The 18481-nt window shown below is 39.1% G+C and overlaps 2 protein-coding genes across 2 annotated transcripts in view; both read right to left on the bottom strand.

Moving 5' to 3' along the window:
* CAPS2 (calcyphosine 2) overlaps positions 1-10185 on the bottom strand; it is a gene marked incomplete at both ends in the record, with an annotated part of 30869 nt that extends 20684 nt beyond the window's left edge. The window contains 6 exons of the mRNA XM_084285796.1: positions 2630-2803; positions 5579-5620; positions 6606-6725; positions 6842-6887; positions 7981-8027; positions 10105-10185. Coding sequence (XP_084141922.1) covers positions 2630-2803; positions 5579-5620; positions 6606-6725; positions 6842-6887; positions 7981-8027; positions 10105-10185 — 510 coding nt within the window. The remainder of the gene's footprint in view (positions 1-2629; positions 2804-5578; positions 5621-6605; positions 6726-6841; positions 6888-7980; positions 8028-10104) is intronic.
* A 1732-nt stretch (positions 10186-11917) lies between these two features.
* On the bottom strand, positions 11918-18432 carry CCDC107 (coiled-coil domain containing 107). Its single transcript, XM_084286432.1, has 6 exons — positions 18251-18432; positions 17281-17486; positions 16153-16219; positions 14822-14912; positions 13178-13287; positions 11918-12585 (listed from the first exon to the last, which is right to left on the bottom strand). The coding sequence occupies exons 1-6, from the start codon at positions 18414-18416 to the stop codon at positions 12314-12316; spliced, it is 912 nt and encodes a 303-aa protein (XP_084142558.1). The 5' UTR covers positions 18417-18432; the 3' UTR covers positions 11918-12313.
* Positions 18433-18481: the final 49 nt, after the last annotated feature.

Genomic DNA, 18481 nt, shown 5'->3' with positions numbered 1-18481 from the left:
TTAATCAGATAGTGATAATGTCAAGCAGAATAGTCTTTGTTAGATATATTAAAATCTGTCACAAAAACTGACATACACAGCTTCTAGCACTTAGCATGCATCTTTCTGGAAACCAAAAGCACTAGGAATGCACCAATTCTGCCTTTTCTCTCGCAGTTTATGCTTGTGTTGTGGTTTTACCCTGCTGGGCAGCTGAACTCTACCACAACCATTTTCTAACTCACCCTCCCCAAAGGAAAAGGGAGAGAAAATATGATGGATGGGGATGAGATGTTAGGGCTGATAAATTAGGCTGATAAATTAGGCTGAAGGGTTGAGAAGAGGTCAGAATATTACTCAACAATTATCATCATGAGCAAAACAAGACTCGGCACAGGGAGACAAACATAATTTATTGTTCACCACTAGCAGGCTAGCACAGTGAGAAACTAAAAGCAAACTAAAAATCCCTTCCTGCCATTCACCCTCTTCTAACCCCTCCCCCTGAACAGTGCAGGGGAACAGGGACTAGGGGCTGTGGTCAGTCCCTAACACTGTCTCCGCTGCTTCTTCATGGTCGCTCTTCAAGCACTGTTTCCACACAACTCCATCCCACGGGGTCCATCCCCCAGGAGCAAACTGTTCCAGCACAGGTCCCCCACGGGTGGCAGCTCCCCCTAGACCCCCTGCTCCTGCGTGGGCTCCTCTCCACGGGCTGCAGCTCCGGCCCGGGGCCTGCTCCTGTGGGGGCTCTCCATGGGCCGCAGCCTCCTCCAGGCCACATCCACCTGCTCCACCAGGGGCTCCTCCACCCATGGGGGGGCTGCAGTGTGGAGATCTGCTCCCTGTGGGACCCATGGGCTGCAGGGGGGACAGCATGCTCCACCAGGGGCCTCTCCCTGCACAGGCTGCAGGGGAAATGCTGCTGCGTGCTTGGAGCACCTCCTGCCCTCCTGCTGCACTGACCGTGGAGGCTGCAGGGCTGCTTCTCACTCCTCTCTCCCCAAGGCTGTTGTGCAGTTGTTTGTTTTTTTTTTTTTTACCCCTTTCTTAACTGTCGTCTCCCAGAGGCCCAACCAGCATCACTCCATGGCTTGGCTCTGGCCAGTGGTGGGACCCTTTTGGAGCTGGCTCTGATCTGACATAGGGCAGCTCCTGGGATGTGCTCACAGAGGCCACTCCTGCAGCCCCCTACTATGTAAATCCAATAAAGTTTGCTACCTATTTATTCAGTTTCAGACTAACTTGACTACTCCTGTAAATACCCTTCTGATGGGCTTGCAGTACAACACATAAAGGATTCACATCTTGGAAAACATGGCATGATTGTGTCAGATCAGTGCATAAGAGTGAAAACATTAAAAGCAAAAGTAAAACTACAACAAAACACCAAAAATGGCATTCTTCACTGCCATGAAACAAACATAAACTTAAGAAGACAACAGAATTGTTTCCTTCACTCAGTTCTTTTACCTGTAGAATCTTATACTTCTACATTCTCCAAATTTTATCCAAGTTTTAGAAGAGTGGCTCTAATGGGACAACATCCCTTTAGAAGTACAAATAATATGTGCAAAAGAGACCTCAGCCCACACAGACATAAATCTTTGTCTTCTGTAAAAGTGTCCCTCTTTATTACACTGAGCATTAAGCAAGTAAATAAGTAATCTTGTTGCCATTTATCACAAACCTTTTATCTGAAAAGCAATATATACAGTATGTGCTTAAGGAAGCTCAACATCTGCATATTTTGCCTTTCATTAAGATCCCTAAGTGGTCATCCACCCTCAGCACAGTCTAGCATTTGACCAGTCCTCACAGATGTTGCTCACTTTTGTTTCCTGTTCCTTGTTAGAAACCTTTTCTCTTTGACCTCTTTATACCTGAAATGACATTTTGCTCCGTGCAGACAATTTTCTCTACTCTCTCTTCCAGAACAGGTCAGTTTTTCCCATCTTTGTTTTCACATTTTTCCTCCACTGATATTCCCTTGTTTGCACCTTAGTCTTAATTTAAAAATAAACAAAAAAAAAAATGGAAGAATCAATACAGCTTGCAGTCCAACTTTGCAGACTAGCTGTACTGGATCTTAAGAAAGGCCAAAGCAAAAAGTACAGATATTATCTTCCATTATTTTAAAAATTCTTTCCATTTTCAGTGCTAGTAGCTTTCAAAGGTACAGACCACATATTTCACCCCTTCTTTTCTAAATCTTAGGTACAATCATAATTTAACATAATATTAAAAAATAAATAAGATGGAACGCATCTCTGTATTTGGAAATAACATTTTATCAAGTTCTTTTTACTCTCATCGTCTTCAGCAGAAAACTTACTCCTATTAATTACGCTAATATTGACACTGAGGATAGATGTACACTATAAGGGCAAATGTTACATCTCTTACCAGAAAACAAAAGCACACTTTAGTTTCTCAGAGCACCAGTTTCTTGTTCTAGAGGAACTGAAGCAAACTTTCTTATTTTATATCCTACTCAACATTAAATGTTGAAACCATACAGGGAAATGTCTTTACAATAAATACATGAAAGGAGTTATTTACACGCAACATGCAAGTCACTCTACACACTGTAATGAAATACCCACTCAAATTTACTACTTAAAAATGCAATTTTTACTTTGCCAGCTACCTTTATTGAAGTTTCTGGACACTGTTGGGGGCCTTTTTTCTTTTCTGCAATTCTCTCAGAATACTGCTTATATTCTTCCTTCACATCTGCTTCATACTGACGATACTTCAATTTATATTTGTCTGTTGGGGATGGCAGATCTTCCGGTATTATCTTCTGCTCTAAAACAGAATGCTAGAGCAAAGAACAATCGATATAAATGCCTCTGGTTGATATATTGAAGGAGAACACCATTTTTATAATTCATATACACTAAAACTTACGAAACTACTTGACAACTATGCTTCATATTAAGGAAAAAATGCAAATATGACGGCACATTCAGGCTTCATTTTCATGGAGTTCTTCACATTCTGTTTTTTTTTTTGTTTTTTTGGGGGGGGTAATCTAAGTAGTACACAGCCAAATAACTTTACACAAAGTCAAGACCCTGTGGTGCTGTCCTACCAGACAATGTTACAGATGACTAAAACAGGAATTCTGACATTTGATTTTGGATGGCTGAAAATGGGCTGATGAGGTTTTTTTCCAGTCACAGTTTCTAATAAGTTTGGATGGCAGATGAGCATTAGTCCCTACATTACCTTCCCTACAACACCAGTCTGAAAGGCGGTGAAGCCAACTAAGTACCTTCCTAACTTTATGTTCCTTCCAGTGCTCTATGCAGTGGAGGCTGATCAGTAGGAACAACAGCAATGTGAGAAGCCCAGAACTCCATTCTTCTTTCTCTCCCCAGATAACACTTTCAATGTTTACGTGACATCCCTTCAATGCTAACAAAAATAAGATGGCCTTATCTAGCATCTCTGCTTGGCACATCTCATCTTGAAGCAGCAGTGAACAGTCCTGTACTAGAAAATCATTTTTCAAAAAAAAAAAAACAGAAGATTTATGTTCTTGAAAGGGCAGCCTTCTCTTTCAAAAGAGGATCTACATCCCTTCACTGGTTAATTCCTGAATGATAAGACAATATTCAAATTATTCCTCCAAAAGTGACCTATTTTGGGAAGATTTACTTACGTAGTCTGTTATCAAGGAAGTCGGAATATATCTTGCTAAAGAAAACTCAGTCAGGGCCCAGAAGCAAGCAACGCAGAAATAAAGACCACTCAGAGGAATATATTAAAACATTTCAGAAAATCTTCTCCCCAAAAGTAAAAGTCAAGTCAAGTCAAAAAAAAAAAAAAAGAGAGACAAGAGAGATGGCAAAAAGAGGGTAAATGAACAGAAGATGCATTACTGCAAATTTAGCACTAAAGTATTTAAAACATAATGAAGGCAGGAAGGAAGTAGACGAGTTAAAGGAAAGCAGAGAACAGAAGACCTTGAAACAGTCAAAGCCTTAACAACCTTTTGTTAACACTCCTGCATCTAGACAGATTTATATGTATGAACTTAATATTTAAAAAAAAAAAAAAAAAGGTATAACAAGATGTGAAATTATAGGCATCCAGAGCTGAGAAGAGTATACCTACTCAAATACATACACACTGCACTTATAATGCCATGCAGAGGAAAATTAGCCATCTGCGGTTAAACATCTACAGTTGCATCTTAAGATGTGTATAAATACCTACATTGGGTATGTAGATATTCTGAGAACTACTGCACTACTAGTCCAGTACTCTCAGGTTGTACAATCCATACAGACTGCCTAAATTAATGAACGTGAGTTGGTATGTTCTCATTATGTTGGAACTCTAAGAAACAATAAAACTGTTATGCTTCTGGTAGTATGGAGAAGTTTAAACAATACAAATGAACAGGTGAGAAGCTGCAGCAAAGTGATTATTTATGTTCAAATCACCTTTTCAGAAAACTACTTCTATTTGTCCTTGTGATGGATGTTTTGTACTTTTCTGTTTTTATTCACAATTTTACTAATTACCTTTTGTAACACTGGAATAAGTGAAGCAACCTGAAGGAGGGAAAGAAAAAAAAAAAAAAAGAGGACACCATGCCTTCCCTGGAGGAGATACCAAGACTGATCGGGAAGGAGACTCTTAGGAGACACTTCTACAGAGTACAAGGTGTGGAGGACAGGGATGCATGGCAGCACACATTCAGATCAGAGGCTATAGCTCATACTGAGAAACTGCAAGGATCAGGTCGTTTGCATTCAGCAGGGGTAAGGAAACCTCTTTCCCCCCACCTCTGAGTATGCAGCAACTCAGAAAGTCTTTGACTTTACAGCATCCATGTGTAGATGCAAGACACAATGTGCAGGGATTAAGCACATTAAGCACAAAAACTTAATTCTTCGCTATTCTACCTCATTGCTCTACATTTTCTCTATTTAAAAAAAAAATAAATAAATACCTCAGTTTTTATTTAAATACATTTCATTCTGTTTCAAGCTGAGAAAACATTTGGGCTTATAGGGAAACATATAAAAGTTTGATCCTGTCACGTTCACCTTAATAGCTCTAGCTGGTTCATAGTCCTGCCATAAAGGTCAATATATTATTTGCTTCAAGGGGTACAGATGATATGTAATTGTATTTATAATTGTTTTCCCTCTGGCAACACTACTGTTCTAGACAAACTCATTCAGTATTTCTTAGGTTTACTTAATTATTTTTTTTTTGAAATAATATAATCCTAAGCATTGTATTTTCCAATTCTTCCATCAATTAGAAACATTGACAAATTAGGATATTTCCTGCATCCTAACCAAATAAAAATGTATGGTAACATGTTAAAAATATTATGACTATGACAGAAAATTATGTTGGCAGTACTATCTAAAATTTTTAAACTAATTCAGGAATATCTGATCTCTCAAATTAAAAAGTCAGATTAAAACAGACAGATTAAAAAGTCTCTTAAATGAACTAGTTCCTCTTACACAAAAGAAGTTAAAACATATTTCACTTTGAGACCATATACCACCGTACTCTGCTATTCAGTTGCTAATTTTGTCAGTGTATATTTTTTCAGCTACTTTACCTCTGTTTTCTTCTGACAAGGCCTTCTAGAAATCTGTTTAAAAGAGCAATTAAATAGTAATTAGCAAAATCTCCTCTGTGTGAATAGACAAATAAAAAATTGTCAAATTCCTTTTTTCCAAACTTAATTCAGATATAAAAGTTCAAAGGAAAACTCTTCTTACATTCAGGGAACAATTGTAATAACCAAGTAATTAAATTTATTCTTAAATTTATTATACTGGATACTGAATCCTGAACAGTGCTATAAATCTATAAATCAGAATATTAATATCTGGACTACTGATTTCCCTTACAAAGTATCTAAGCCTGGTGGCAATTAAGTTTCTTAGTCATCCAGGAAAAAAAATGTTGGTATGCGTTCAAGAAATTTTAACAATAAAACTGTTAATATGTTGTATTAACATAAATATGTTAAACATAATTCCAAACATAATTCCGAAGTCAAAATCACAGTTGTGTTTTAAGGACAAGAGACTAAACAAAACTCTGAAGTTAAATGCAACCATTCTTAGAGTTTCCTTTTCATCAAAAGTAACTATTCTTCTACAAAATTGATACTCACTTAGTATCTTAGCAAACTTAGTTTTATTTTCTTCAATTGTATGTTTAATGACCACAATTGATCTTTATTATTTTTGTAAGTTACACTTTGTTTAGAAAGTGGGGAACTTTTGTTTACCTATCTTAAAAGTATTAAGTTTTTCAGTTGCTTTGACAAATAGTAAATAAAGTTAGTTATTAAAATATTCCTTAAAATTGAGTACAATGCAAAGAATGAATGCATCTACCAATGAAGAAGAGTAAAGAAACTGGACTTTTTAAATATTCTAGAGGCTTCTCAGTAAAAAGTATTTTGCCAAAAATATTTTGAACCAATAGCATTAGATGAGAATTTAATCTAAAACAAATAAATAGATAAATAAATAAATAAATAAAAGAGGAACTTTTATGATAACGCTAAGGATACTTTTCTAAATTACTACTAAAGGGGCAAATTTTGAAAAGATTTGTAGTGACAGACCTACCTGTTGAGATGGGAGATGCTGCGCAGGTGGCATTTGTAATGATGTTCTCCAATCTAGAGATGAATCTAGAGGGCAAGTATGAGGATAATCCCTACTGTACGGTATGTAAGAGTTCCCATCCTAAAATTAAAAATGATAGTAATCATAATTGTTTTATATTCAGTGTCATATTTTTATAAACTCCTGCAACACATGAACTCTGAAAACTATTCAAGACAAAACTGATTTATAATTACCTCTTCATCAGAATCTCCCAGCCTCCTTAGATCTAGGCATGGCACCCTGCAGGAAGTTAAAATCATTTTAAGAGCTGTATGTTCTCTTATTTTTCAATTACAGTAAAAGCAAGCTTTTACTTGCTTTTACTGTAATTGAAAAATAAGAGAAGCTGCCTACTAGTTATTATATCATGTACATTATTATAGTTGTTATATTATATATATGTATTAGCTCCTTCACAAAAGTTTCCCTACTCTGAACAGGGTTTCATTACAACTGGAAACAGCCTACTTTGGAAATGCCTATTAGTCCCTCTTACAACACCTCAGGAACTGGACACTGAGCTTTTCCTTTTTCCCAGCTGCTGAGTACACCAGCAGCATGACCCTTCTTCACTCCCAGCCTCAGACAGTCCCGCAAAGCCCTCCTGGCTCCTCTTCACTCCCCACCAGGAGCTGCTGCAACAAAATCATAAATCAAGAAATCCTTATCCCTGTCTTCCACGGCAGGTCTGTGGCAACATCCCTCTATAATTAGTCACCAGAGAGCCAACAGCAAAGAAATAGCTCCTTGGGATGCAAACCTTTCAAATTATTTGGACAAGATTAATACAGTGGAAGCCAACTATGCAGTGAAGTAAACTATACTTCAGTATTTCATTTTGCTTAAAGAAATGAAAACATCTCCAAATTATTAATGCATCTCTGAGCCTTATGTCTTCACTTTAGCTATACTCTGGAGCACCACAACTGCATTTATTTTTGCATTTTACTACCAGTATTTCCAAACAAACCTTTTATAACAAGATTGCTTCTTCAAATAAAAGAGCTCTTTAATTCCCAGTCATTTTTTTATTACAGAATGACTGACAATGTGTAGATATTGAACTTCTTTGAGGAAGATATGAACAATCCAAGGTCACGGTGACACATACTTGCAAAATAATGTAGAAAGATATACTGGCTTTAAGGCACTTCACTAACATAAATGCATAATCAAGAACTTTAAATAATAATTAATAGAGAACAAACATAAGATGATAAATTTCATGCAACAGTAATTTACACACCAATACATGCATATGCAGGATGCTAATAATGCAATTAAAAAAGTCAGATGAAAACTAGAGGCGGACTTAAACTAGAAGCAGACTTACTCTGGTGGGCGAGGACCACGAGAAGCCCGTGTATCTGGTCTCCACCCCTAAAAGGACACAATATTATTACATGCTGACAAGGATCAGGATTAAAATACATAGCTCTCCCTTTCAGCTTCCCTTGGAATATTCAGAAACATTGCCTCAAAATATCTATCCTTGATGCCACTGAGATGCCACTAAGGAAAGTGCAAAACAAAAAATTTACAATGAAAGTTGATTGTTACAGACCATGAGACAAGAAGACTCAATATTCATCAAGACAAAAATTTCTAGTCATTAAGAATCCAGATACTGTCTGTGCCAGCTATCAACAATACATTAAAAATAATTCGTGTTCTTGGGATTTTGATTGTATAATCACTTTTCACCAGGTCATGTGGTCCTAATTGGTTTATGGGCTGGCTGAGGGGTTGTTTAAGAAATGTCCCAACCAAAACCACAATACAGACGATCAGCTGGCTCACACGGTGGTAGCGCAGACCCCAAAACTGCACAGGTATTTGGTATAGCTCTATCTTCTCAGCTTTAGTGCAACAGCACATGATGGTGCCTAGGCAGCTTCTGTACTCACACTGCTAATTTTGCACGACTGACATGGATCTTCAAACTCAACTAGGCAAGAACATGGGGAGAGGAAGACTCGAGTCAAAGCTTCATCTCCCTCACTATTGCATTTCTGAAAACAGTCAACAGCAAATCCCTAGAGATGACTGTATGACCTATGACCGGAGTTAGCATATTATAACCATTCCCCCAACAAGCTTTCCAGTCAGGAAAGAAACTGTGCTTTGTGCATGTCCTGCTAGCATCTTGGTTTTTAACTTTTTTTTTTTTTTTAACAGCACAGAGATCTCAAGATGACAGTCTGAACTGCGCAGATATCCTGTTTCCAGCTGCGGCCTAATACCTTTCATGATTTGAGAGCTGCCAGAGTACTCTAACTGCTTTCTTCCCCACAAATCCTTGTAGCATATTCCTGAAAAGAAACAGGTTCAGAGCTGAGCAACACCACCCCCTTGTGCCTTCAGAAAAGGGTATTCAGAAGAAGCATCTCTTCAGGCAGGTTGCAAATAATAAGCAGCACCACCATGTGGTCGAATATGTGAAAAGCTTTTAAGAGATAAGTGCAATTTACTCTTATTCCTTAGACTAAACTAACCAAAGTCTTGCTTTCTATGCATACACAGCGCACCAAGTCACATGTATTTTTTCAATGCATTAAATCACAAGTACACATTTTTCTTAATTTTTTTTCAACTGCCTTAAGGAAAAGAACACACTATATTCTCGATTTTAATGTTAATATTTTAGTCTTTGTAAATTCCTCTCCTGGAAGTCATCAAATCAGGAAGAAAGCAAACAAAATCATCCTGAAGACTGTCCATATTTACTAGGTGAAGGACATAGTGCTTGCAGGCTGAGGGAATATTACAGAAGTTTATTTCATGGGCATAAACAATTCAGTGTCTGTGGGAAAAAACAATTGTTATAAAAATATTAATATTTACCTTAGCTATAATAAAACCAATGGCTCTCATAATCCAAGGTCATATTTGCACTAACCAGGCTTTCAAAAGGTAGTCTGAGTTTTTGCTACGGTAATCTTGTGGGTGTTGTCTGCCTATCTTATCTCAAAATGTTGGCTGTTACCTGAAAAAAAAATCCCTTTCGTAATGAGTGATGAGCACAATTTATTTCACACCGTGACAGTTTGAAATGATGCCTTCTGAAATTATGTTTTGGGGGTTGCTTTACTTTATTACGTTTTTGTTTTCCAAAAAAGCAATCACACCTATTGCTAGTTTCAGCACAAAAAGTCTCTATTGAAAACCCTAGTTTGTTCTTGAGTTACCTGCATCCTACCTATGTATGCAGAAGATTGGTTATTTTAGGACGTGTGTTTCTTTTTGCAATCCTTTCCTTTATTTGAGAAACTGTCATACTGATTTGTCATACTAAACTATCACCTTCTGACAAAAGTAATTTCTCTAAAAGTTTCCTTCTTTACAGAATTTCTTAAAAAGCCTTGAACTAGAAACACATGACTGTAACCACGATTAAAGTTTTGTAAAAGATTCAAAGTAGGGATGGAGAACAACCGCAAGCCTTCCATTAACATACTTGACTACGTTTTTTTCCCCTCGATGACAGCTGAGCCTGCCGTCGAGGGGATGCAGCAACTCCTTCAACTTTCAACTCCATTCAAACTGAATAGCAGCCTTCAGAATAAACTAGAAAACAGAAAAGAGTATTAGAAATTTGCATGCTTTCAATGGGAGTACTTCTGTAAATAAAAAATTGTTTTAGAAAGAACGTTTCCATCGTTGATAATTTGGGTATTTTCATCAGCAAGCTCCCAAACGTTGCTAGGTTCCCTTTTTCACCACTCCTTAAGTTCAGTTTTTCCTTGCAAACGCTTTACCAGATTCCTCGTCCAATTTACCTCTTTGTCTCAAGTCCTACCCCCTTTCCCATGTGCTTCTTTGGGCACCTCCCGTTGCAGCGTTAGGGTTTGTTACCCCTCGGGAAGGCGAAGCCGTGTTACCGCCCTGCCCCAGGTGCTGCGGGCAGGCCCCGCTGGCACCCAGCCACCCCACACCGACATTTTTCCCCGGTGCTCTCCCCAGCAGGGCTGCGTTTCCCTCCACCCCGCCGGCTGAGGCACCCAAAGCCCGTCGTTTTCCAATCGCCATTAACAAAGGCTGGCCCCGTTGCTACCCACTGCGGGGCACTCAACTCCCCAGCACCCGTTACCAGGCAGGCAGGCAGCCGAGCCGAGGGGAGGGGAGGGCAGCCCGGCCGGGCGCACGGCCCCTCTCCTCCCGCACCCCCCGGGCTGAGGGCGGCCCCGCTCCCGGCCGTTCCCCTGCGGGCGGAGGGCGGCCCCGCGCCTGCGCCCCGACCCCGGCCCCGGCTGGCGGCGGAGCTCGGTGCCGGCCGCCCGGCCCGGAGGGCTGTTTGCCAGGGGTGCTGCCAAACTGAGGCAAAAGCTGTCGTTTATTGCAAAGCTAGTGAATGTGGTGGAGATGTATGGCTGGAGGCTATTAATTTCAAACCCCTGGTTTGTTTTCAGAAGCAAAGATACTCTGTTTCTACGCAGAAATGAACAATTTGGTCAGTTTCAGTGAGTGGAACACCAAAAGTGTTGGTCCCTTTCACTAAAGCGGGCTTCCTCCACAGAAACAAATCCACTTTATTTTCCTTTAAAAAAAAAGTGGAAAAAGTTAAGGAATTATACCGTAGTACTTAAAAGCTGTGCATTTAAAAACAAACAAACAACAACAAAACAGCATTCCACAGTCAAACCTACCTCTTAAGTAATTCCTGGCATTGAAGGGTGGCAGTTTCATGGGCACATGGGCTAAGTGAACACAAAAATAATAGAAAATAACTAAGGTCTGGACAGAACTGACTGTTGCAAAGGAAAAAAAAATGCTTTTCTAAACACTGACCTAAAAATGCCACCATCAAGCTAACATAAACCTCCCCCCCCCCCCCAAAAAAAAAAAAAAAAACACCCAAGCCCTACAGTTCTTGAATGATATGTAGTAATACATCTATTGGTACTGTCGTAAGAAAAGTGTATTACAATCAAGCAGAAGGCCAGATTCTACAGTTTTAAAACAAATATGAATCAGGGACACTAGTGCTAATGGGTATCGGCAATTACTAGGCAGCTGCCAAGTTTAACCACCGATGGCTGGGGAATAAAGAAAATTATCCAGTGTAATGCTGTAATGTAAGGTTTCAATTGACGTACAAAACTATACATCATTCCTGAGGAGACAGACAAATGAGAATTATTTTAACAGTATTTGTGGCTGAATTTCTCTCCGAAGAAAGAAACTTGTCTATGAACACATTAAGTCTTAATGTGTACTGGTTTTCATTCCTCCCCGCCCCCAGAAGTTTTCCAAAAAGAGCTGAATTCAACAGTGCATGCTCTTTAATAAACTCAAGTCACAGTTCAAGTGGTACTAAACTCACTAGTTATAAAACATTTACGAAGCACCTATTCTTTCGTCTAAATTACAAGATATTCCAACATTTTAGTGAAGCATCAGATATAATTACAGTGCATTATATACAGAGTACAGAAATATTTTCATAGGAAAAAATAAATAGAAAAAATACGTAAACATCCTCAGTGAAACTTTGCTGCCATTGATGACACTTAGAGAACCATCACAGACAAGAATACAGGCAGCTTTCACCCCTCTTTTTAAAGCATATAGCAGTGCATGGAGCTTCATTGGAAACAGTTTAAAGTGCATACAACATTGTGGAAAAACAAAATCATTAGCTTTTGTAAATTTTATACATGCAGATTTCATTCATATCTATTACGTCTCCTCAATCCCATCTCTGATTCTATGACGTTTTTGTTTATCATTTCTTGGTCTTCTACCACATCTGGCTCAAACCGGTGTACTTCACACTCATCATATAATTCATGCTCTTCTATTTTGTAATCATCATCAACATCCTCCTGAAAATCTTCATTACCATCATCTTCTCTGTCATCTAGTTCTTTCTCTTGAGGGTGTTCTGCAAATGACTGAATGAGATCTTCAAGTTTCTCATTACAAATGTGGTTGACATCTTAAAATGCACAAAAAAAGGTTTCAATTACTGGACAGGTTCCAAGTTTCAGAGGCAGCTTAGAAGCAGCCTCGTTTTCTGTTTTTCTCTCTTTTTCAATAACTCAACTAATGCAGAAATTCCCCAAATTTCTAACGAGCCATTCTTAACATATTTCTCTTGGACTCTGTTCGCCTTTTGGAAACCTCCAGAGGAAATAAATAGACAATTTACTGTTCAACGCAATCATACAAGTATTACCCACAGCCCCACAGGTCCCTATTTGGGAATCCTCAGACTGAAGTTAGACCAGTACTAACAGACTGCTCAGGAAGTCACATTCAAGAAACATGTTTTAACAAAATGTGACTGCTATTTGACCTAGTTCAATGTACTTTAGCGCTTATTCTTACAAAACAAATAAACAAAAACAATACATCAAGACGTGGTATCAGATATACTTCAATCAGGAAGAAAGATATACCTCAGGAATAAATTAATTCCATGCACACTTAACCAAAGATACAGGAGCTGAACATTATTACAGAAAGATCTGTTTATTCTTTTAAAATATAAACTATTTGGGTACCTATACTACTGAAAATTCAAGTACCTGTCATCTTGTTTTCTGATTTATCCAATCCACTTTCTTTCATCAGTCGTCTAATTGATTGGATCTGTGTCATTATTTCATCTTTCTGCTCACAAGCTAAAGCATTGACACTGGAAAAGAGAGATGTCACCAGCTGAAAGATTACCTTAGAAGTGAGTGTTTGATAACAATACGTAGGATTGCAGTATTTCTTTTAGTAGATAAATGCCATACTTAGCAAACACTTTTAGGTCAACGAGAATGTCTCCCATGAAGTTGAGAGATCTTGACATATTAGAGGGCAGGGCAATCACCAACCGTGTGAAGTTTAACAGGAGAATGTGCCAGAATCTGCCCTGGGACAGGGCAATTCTGTATATACATGTATGTACAGTCTGGGGGATGAGAGGCTGAAAAGCAGCCTCATGGAAGTGATCTGGTGGCCAGTGATAGGGTCCTAAGGAACGGCATGAATCTGCATCAGGAGAGGTTCAGTTTAGATGTCAGGAAAAGGTTTTTTACTGAGAGGGTTGTCAGGCACTGGGACAGGTTCCCCAGGGAAGTGGTCATGGCACTGGGCCTGCCAGAGTCCAAGCAGCATTCGGACAACGCTCTCAGACACATGGTATTGATTTATAGGTAGTCCTGTGTAGAACAAGGAGTTGGGCTCAAAGACCCTTGTGCGTCCCTGCCAACTCAGGATATTCTGTGATTCTATGATCACACACACCTACTGAGTAATGTAGTTGCTGAATTCAAATGCTGGAGCTCCAATGGCTACTAAGGTGTAGCAGTGACTACAGAAAGCAACAACCACCCAAGTGATTCTATTTTTAGGATGACAATGCCTAATATAGAGCTATTGAGTTCAGAGGCTTTTCTCACTCTGTTTACTCTCTCTCCTCTCCTCCCCATCACTGCTAGAAATTTCTTAAGCAAATTGGCCAGTGAGTTTACTGTTTAATAGTCGCAGCACATAGTGAGTTCAGAAGTACACTTAAGGAACAATCATGAAATTCTGCATGTTTTAAACTAGGCTTCATGAAAGCTGTCAGTCTACACCGAATATACAGCATAGATATTTTTATTTGTGGTACATGTGTAAGGCCCTACCTTCTTAAGCAAAGAACATCTTTAAAACTACAAGGAGGTAATATTACTTATTCCCTTGTTTTTATACTACTACAGACTAGTGATAGTTCCCTAAAGCACACACATTCATTTATCAGGTTCCTTTCAAAACACAGAAATAAACAGCTATACACTGATAACCAGTTTCACCTTCTAATGATATTGAAGACATTCATTTTGCTACCAGAAATCTAATCCTCACAAGGCTTTTCAAATGATGCTGAGCTTATTTTTCCAGTATTATTCTCCTCAGTCCACATTAAAGTTTAACTTGTTAAGCCACAGTAACTTGATCGTAAGTCTGAGCTTTTGCATTTATGTTGGTAAACAAGAGAGGAGATGTCTCTAGAAAACACCCTAAATGGCAGACGAGGTACTACCTGTAAAAGGCTACAGAAATAGTAAGCAATTAAAGATGGTTGCTAAACAATGTTCTCTATCTATAAGAAACTTTTTTTGAACTTTTTGTTAACATTTTGGAAAATTTCAATTTACAGACAACAATACTAACTAAAATGTTTTCAAATCACTCACCAGTTTGACAGTGGATCCAACTGAGTCAATAAAGAATTTAACATTTTCTCTGTCTGTGCTAGGTGCTGCTCCAGTTCTAAAAGCTGATGTTCTAGCAAAAGAAAAAAAAAAAAGGAGGGAGGGAGGGGCAAGGCGAATGCTCTGTGTTATGAAATTTATTTACAATACTGAAAGGATATTACTTTATAACAATGGTTGGACAGATTCAAAATACAGGATTTTTTTTTTCCTCTATAGAAGTCTAGAATGTGGAAAGGAGGTTGTAGCTTTAAAAACAGAAGCTTTACAATGTATAACTGAAATACTTCTCATCTGGTAATGCCTCTAGTAGTGTCTAACAGTATATGCTGGTAGACACTGAGACTGTGACTGTCACCTTCCCAGCCTCTGAAACTGTGCAGCTCCAAGACTTCCTGAGCCAACAGTAGTGCCTTCATACACTGTCATTAATTTGCTTACTCACACCTTGCAACTACATTCAATGCTTCAGGCACTACAGTTGAGAGGAGTAACTCTTTCTAAAATACTATTAAACTTGGGAAGAAACAAAAATGCAATACATAAGAGTGGTAAGTAAGCAGTGTAACAGACCACTGCTGAAACCAATTACAGATCTGATGTACAGGGACACCAAAAGAGGCTGATAAATTGTTTAATTAACTGTCTATAAGAGGGCCAAAAAGAAGTATGAGAATAACAGAACTTCTGTGTGCCCTAACTTTTTCTCCAAAGGAAAGCCCACTTCTTGGCACGTCCAAAATAGTCTAAATCTGACAGCCAAGAGTACTCTGTATCATGAAGAAAAAGATACCATCATTTATTTATTTTCTTACTTTGACACCTCTATAAACCTCTCATGGTTTTGACAAGTCTCTAATTTGGCCCAGAAATACAACAGTCTGTATCAAATTGTCTATACTGTTCTGTTATCAATACAGTTCAATTCTAAAGCTACTTAATGTATTCTAGGTCAATATCCTATTAATTTTAAAGAATATTATATCCTATTTAAACAACCTATTCTATTGAAGAAAAATTCAATCAGGTCTCAAGTGACAAAAACGCCACACATTACAAGGTAGAGAACCTTTACAAGGTTACAAGGTATTACTGTATCTCTTCTAAAGAATACTACCATCCGGAGTTTGCAAACAAACCTAATGAGCGTTTGAAATATATAGAATAAAGTGGATTTTTTAGGTTCCTAATAGTACTTAAGTAACTGTAAAGACTGTTCCTGTTCAGATAGACTGCATTAATTCAAATACATAGCTTTGTTTCAGTAGGATATACACATCTGGTGAATGTTTCCATACTAAATGGTATCTTACCGGTTTCCTTTGCTTTGTCTTCTGTACTTTTTTCCCTCTTAGCGAGATTTTCTTCATGTGCCTTCATCTTCAATAAATAAAATTGTGTTAAAGCCTGCATTAACTATTCTGATATTAAAAATAAAAATACATTTACAAATTCAGTGATAGCAAATAGCAACCATAAACATTTGCACTCAATTAATGAAACTATTTCTGCTATGCCTTCTTGCAATATTAAAGTAACACTTCTGATTTCAAACGACAACATAACAGAGAAAAGTTATAAAGGAAGCAGTTGCTTCTTCATCTCCAGTTTTCAAAAATGAACTGAAGGAACCTTCTACGTTATTGGATCTAATCTCCTACCATCAATTAGGAGGTAAAACTCCTTTTCTTAAACTAATAAAGCCGTTATTATAAAAATGCTTATTTTTCTGTTCCACAAGCATAAGTGTACAGAGTTTTGATATACAAAATACAGTTTTTAATGATGTTAAATTTTATATACAACCTAATTACAATGATTATTAGAACCAAACTATTCGACCTTTATCTTCATCTTGCTAAGCAGCTGTATTCCTCTTGCACAGGAGATGATATAAAACTGACTATGGACATGAAGATACTGTCTCTCCTACTTCTCATGGTTAACCTTGACTTTTATTTATTCCCCTCTTTCCTCCCTTAAAAGAGGGGCTGACTCGTGTGTGTGTGTGTGTGTGTGTGTGTGTGTGTGTGCGCGCGCGCGCGCGTGCGCCTAGGCTGCTCATTATTCTATCCAATTGCTACCCTAAGGCTATTATTCTACAGGAATCACCTCCTTCCCATATTTGAGCTCATTCTCAAATACGAAAAAGAAGTGAAACACTAATGAGACTTCAGTTACAGCCTCGGGTAACAGCACTGTTTGCATTCTCAGATTCTTATTTGAGACTGGGGGAGAAGCATAAGATTCTCATTAAGTGTCTGAAAATATGTAAGTCAGAAGCCTTCTTCAGCAGGAAGAATCATATATGCTACAATTTTAACTGTGGTTTACATTCAAATTCAAACCGAGCACAAAACGTCATTCAGACAGCCATGCTTGGCGGGGAGCAAGTATTACATTTCCTTCTAATTTCAATAACTGAATGCTTTAAGGCTTACCTTTAGGAATTTGTATGCTGCAAACACTCCCACTCCAAGAGCATACAAAGGCATAAGGGTGAACGCTAAGTCTCTACCATTTCCTCTTGTCCTCTCACTCTTTATCTGTTTTTCCATTGCATTTCTCATCTGCTGAATACTCTGGTAGTTATGACCCTCGGAATTTCCTGGATTCAGGTGAACTTGATGAACTGCCTGAGGGCTACCTTAAAAATTGAAATGAGAGAAAGAAGACAAAATAAAAAAGTGAAATCGAAGGTGTAATTAGTTTCACAACTGGAATTTCCCCTCCCACTTTGTTCTTCGCTCCTCTAAATGGTGTGGTCAGCCCTACATCAAAATAAAGTTACCTACAGTACTCTTCTGTATACAGAATGTAAAGTTAAGTCTAGGTAGAAAAGACTCTCAAATTAAGTTTCTATCTTCCTTTACCATACAAGTTTTCAACAAGTAAATAAGTAAACAGTTGAAATACACATGCTGTGTTGTTGCTTTGGTTGTTTGAGCAATAAGTTCAGTGTTATGCACCTACCCCCACAGGCTGTACTTCTGCAAATCAAACATTCAGCCAGATAATTATGCAACAGCAAACAGCAACCCGGCCCATTCAGTGAAACCTTTCCTAAAGAAAGGATCCTGGGCTCCTCTCAATACCTTACTTGACAGATTTGGTAAGAGCCGGTGCCGACGCGTCCCACCTGCTGTCCTGGCTGAAGTTCCAACCCAGTCCCTAACCTGTCAGCGCCGCAGCCACCGGCAACACCACGCCACCTACCCACTCACTGCAGCTGCCGTATATATATATCCAATATATATATGTATTCCAGTGACTGAGCAACATCAATAAATCGATGCTCTAAGACCCAAGAGCCGCCTCACGACCACCCCCCCCCACCCTCCGCCCGCCATTTCGCGGCGGCTCCCTCCGGGCTTCCCCGGGCAGAGCCGGCCCGGCGGCTGCCCGCGGTACCTCCGTGCTGCGCCCGGGGATCGTGAGGGCCGGGGCCGGCCCTGGGGCCCCGCGGAGCCCTGCCGGCCCTGCCGCCGCCTCCCCCGAGCATCCTGGGCGCGGCGAGGAGCGCGCAGAGCACCAGCACCGCCGACACCACCGCCTGCTGCAGCACCGACAGCGCCATGGCCGCGGCCGCGCCGCCTCCCTGGCGCCGGAGGAGCTGCGAGCCGCCGGCCGGCCCCACACCGC

This window comes from Netta rufina (assembly GCF_964035555.1).
Source record: "Netta rufina genome assembly, chromosome: 1".
NCBI classification, from domain to species: domain Eukaryota; kingdom Metazoa; phylum Chordata; class Aves; order Anseriformes; family Anatidae; genus Netta; species Netta rufina.
The sequence above is the reverse complement of the archived record's forward strand: the minus strand, read 5'-3'. Positions and strand labels throughout refer to the sequence as shown.